The 3804-nt window shown below is 49.2% G+C and overlaps 1 protein-coding gene across 2 annotated transcripts in view; it reads right to left on the bottom strand.

Moving 5' to 3' along the window:
• Positions 1 to 354: 354 nt before the first annotated feature.
• LOC124025729 (EH domain-binding protein 1-like) overlaps positions 355 to 3804 on the bottom strand; it is a 45431-nt gene continuing 41981 nt past the window's right edge. For both annotated transcript variants that reach the window (XM_046339065.1, XM_046339066.1), the window contains one exon: positions 355 to 579. In XM_046339065.1, the coding sequence (XP_046195021.1) occupies positions 370 to 579 (210 nt within the window). In that variant the 3' untranslated portion in view covers positions 355 to 369. The remainder of the gene's footprint in view (positions 580 to 3804) is intronic.

Raw genomic sequence — 3804 nt, 5'->3', positions numbered from 1 at the left:
TGGGGGCTCCACCCCCCAACACTGGTGGGACACTATCAGGCCTGGTTATCATTTCCCATGAAGACTCTCTTATCACTCTGGCCCAGAGAGGTCTCCCTTCTCTCCCCCTCGCTCTCCCACCATCTATCCTCCTTCTCCCCCTTCTATCACCCTCTACTCCCACTCTCCCCATTTCCTCCCCCTTTCATATCCACCAGCCAGCCCCTCGTATCGCCTCCCTCCCTCCTTCCGTAGCTACACAACATTCACTGCTTCAAAGATTCCACACCGTATCCCAAATGGAGCTCTATTCCTTATATAGTGCATTGGGCTCCATAAAAGTAGTGCGCACTACGTAGGGAATAGGGTGTCATTTGGGACACTACAGCCTCACACACACTTCCCCAACTCCGTGAGAGTTTGTGTGAAACGCTCAATTTGCCAAAACAGTTTTCCAGTGTAATTGGGCTTGGTACCTGTGTCCATGAGATAGCGTAGCCTCTTCTCCACGCGCGCCGCCCGGGCGTCGATGTGGCGCTGCTCGCTCTCCAGAGCAGACAGCTCCCCGACAACGTACTGACTGGTGTCTTTGAACGCCTTCTGGTAGAGGGAGAACAGAGAGAAGAGGGGGAGACAGAGGAGAAGAGAGAGAAGAGGGGGAGACAGAGGAGAAGAGAGAGAGAGAAGAGGGGGAGACGGAGGAGAAGAGAGAGAAGAGGGGGAGACGGAGGAGAAGAGAGAGAGAGAAGAGGGGGAGACGGAGGAGAAGAGAGAGAAGATGGGGAGACAGAGATGAGAGAGAGAAGAGGGGGAGACGGAGGAGAAGAGAGAGAAGAGGGGGAGACGGAGGAGAAGAGAGAGAGAAGAGGGGGAGACGGAGGAGAAGAGAGAGAAGAGGGGGAGACAGAGGAGAGAGAGAGAGAGAGAAGAGGGGGAGACGGAGGAGAAGAGAGAGAAGAGGGGGAGACAGAGAAGAGAGAGAGAGAAGAGGGGGAGACGGAGGAGAAAAGAGAGAGAAGAGGGGGAGACAGAGAAGAGAGAGAGAGAAGAGGGGGAGATGGAGGAGAAGAGAGAGAAGAGGGAGGACAGAGGACAGAGAGACAAACAGAATGAAAGACAGAGGACAGAGAGAAGAGGGGTTAGAATTCCTCATGAAACAGGAATCACATACAGCATCAAAACATTATAATTTATTAAACGAGGGAGAGAGAAGAAAGGGAGAGAGGAGGTTTTCTTTTAAACAGAAGTCTTTCATTAGAAGACTGAAAAGGCCCCACGATAATGGCCGCCTTGTTGTTGCTATTGTTCCCTTCTTCTTCTTGTTGTTGTTTTGGTCTCCCTCCCTCTTCAGAGAGTGGTGGCTAGAGATACACAGCAAAGCTTTACCAGAGAAGAAAGAGACTTTTATTTTAGCGTTTTAGTTCTAGTCGACACGCATGGAAACACTGTAGTCAGAAACACTGACTAGTTCCCTCCCGACACACGCTCCTCTACCCAAACCTTTTTCTCTTGTGATACACTATTATGCTCCCTCTTGTCCTAATTTACTCAATCTGTATGGATGGGGTCAGGGGTCAGCCCGACGTTTACCTCTGAGTCATTCACACTCGTCCCCATCGCCCTTATTTCAGCCCACATGTCTAGTGCAGGGCTCACCAACCCTGTTCCTGGAGAGAGACCCTCCTGTAGGTTTCAACTCCAACCCTGTTCCTGGAGAGAGACCCTCCTGTAGGTTTCAACTCCAACCCTGTTCCTGGAGAGAGACCCTCCTGTAGGTTTCAACTCCAACCCTGTTCCTGGAGAGAGACCCTCCTGTAGGTTTCAACTCCAACCCTGTTCCTGGAGAGAGACCCTCCTGTAGGTTTCAACTCCAACCCTGTTCCTGGAGAGAGACCCTCCTGTAGGTTTCAACTCCAACCCTGTTCCTGGAGAGATACCCTCCTGTAGGTTTTAACTCCAACCCCCCTGTAGGTTTGAATTCCAACCCTCCTGTAGGTTTTAATTCCAACCCTCCTGTAGGTTTTAACTCCAACCCTCCTGTAGGTTTTAATTCCAACCCTCCTGTAGGTTTTAACTCCAACCCTCCTGTAGGTTTTAACTCCAACCCTCCTGTAGGTTTTAATTCCAACCCTCCTGTAGGTTTTAACACCCAACCCTCCTGTAGGTTTTAACTCCAACCCTCCTGTAGGTTTTAACTCCAACCCTGTTCCTGGAGAGATACCCTCCTGTAGGTTTTAACTCCAACCCTCCTGTAGGTTTTAACTCCAACCCTGTTCCTGGAGAGATACCCTCCTGTAGGTTTTAACTCCAACCCTCCTGTAGGTTTTAACTCCAACCCTCCTGTAGGTTTTAATTCCAACCCTCCTGTAGGTTTTAACTCCAACCCTCCTGTAGGTTTTAATTCCAACCCTCCTGTAGGTTTTAACTCCAACCCTGTTCCTGGAGAGATACCCTCCTGTAGGTTTTAATTCCAACCCTCCTGTAGGTTTTAACTCCAACCCTCCTGTAGGTTTTAACTCCAACCCTCCTGTAGGTTTTAATTCCAATCCTCCTGTAGGTTTTAACTCCAACCCTCCTGTAGGTTTTAACTCCAACCCTCCTGTAGGTTTTAACTCCAACCCTCCTGTAGGTTTTAACTCCAACCCTCCTGTAGGTTTTAACTCCAACCCTCCTGTAGGTATTAGAACCAGGTGTGTTAGACATCCAGGTTAACCAGCAACCAATCATATGTTAACAAAATAATCACCACATCTCGTCTTATTATCAGGTGAATGAATGGCTCGTAGAAGTAATCAACATGTAACAGCAACAACTAGGATGAGTTGATACTAGGATGGCCTACTCTCCTCCTCCTGCTCACTATTCCTTAGAGGATGAGTTGATACTAGGATGGCCTACTCTCCTCCTCCTGCTCACTATTCCTTAGAGGATGAGTTGATACTAGGATGGCCTACTCTCCTCCTCCTGCTCACTATTCCTTAGAGGATGAGGTGATACTAGGAGGGCCTACTCTCCTCCTCCTGCTTACTATTCCTTAGAGGATGAGGTGATACTAGGATGGCCTACTCTCCTCCTCCTGCTCACTATTCCTTCGAGGATGAGGTGATACTAGGATGGCCTACTCTCCTCCTCCTGCTTACTATTCCTTAGAGGATGAGGTGATACTATGACTAGGATGGCCTACTCTCCTCCTCCTGCTCCTCCTCCTCCTGCTCACTATTCCTTAGAGGATGAGGTGATACTATGACTAGGATGGCCTACTCTCCTCCTCCTTCTCCTCCTCCTCCTCCTCCTGCTTACTATTCCTTAGAGGATGAGGTGATACTATGACTAGGATGGTCTACTCTCCTCCTCCTCCTGCGTACTATTCCTTAGAGGATTAGGTGATACTATGACTAGGATGGCCTACTCTCCTCCTCCTGCTTACTATTCCTTAGAGGATGAGGTGATACTATGACTAGGATGGTCTACTCTCCTCCTCCTTCTCCTCCTGCTCACTATTCCTTAGAGGATGAGGTGATACTATGACTAGGATGGTCTACTCTCCTCCTCCTCCACCTCCTGCTCACTATTCCTTAGAGGATGAGGTGATACTATGACTAGGATGGTCTACTCTCCTCCTCCTCCTCCTCCTGCTCACTATTCCTTAGAGGATGAGGTGATACTATGACTAGGATGGTCTACTCTCCTCCTCCTTCTCCTCCTCCTCCTGCTCACTATTCCTTAGAGGATGAGGTGATACTATGACTAGGATGGCCTACTCTCCTCCTCCTCCTCACTATTCCTTAGAGGATGAGGTGATACTATGACTAGGATGGTCTACTT

The sequence above is a fragment of the Oncorhynchus gorbuscha genome, unplaced genomic scaffold (genome assembly GCF_021184085.1).
Source record: "Oncorhynchus gorbuscha isolate QuinsamMale2020 ecotype Even-year unplaced genomic scaffold, OgorEven_v1.0 Un_scaffold_2392, whole genome shotgun sequence".
Classification (NCBI taxonomy): Eukaryota; Metazoa; Chordata; class Actinopteri; order Salmoniformes; family Salmonidae; genus Oncorhynchus; species Oncorhynchus gorbuscha.
The sequence above is the reverse complement of the archived record's forward strand: the minus strand, read 5'-3'. Positions and strand labels throughout refer to the sequence as shown.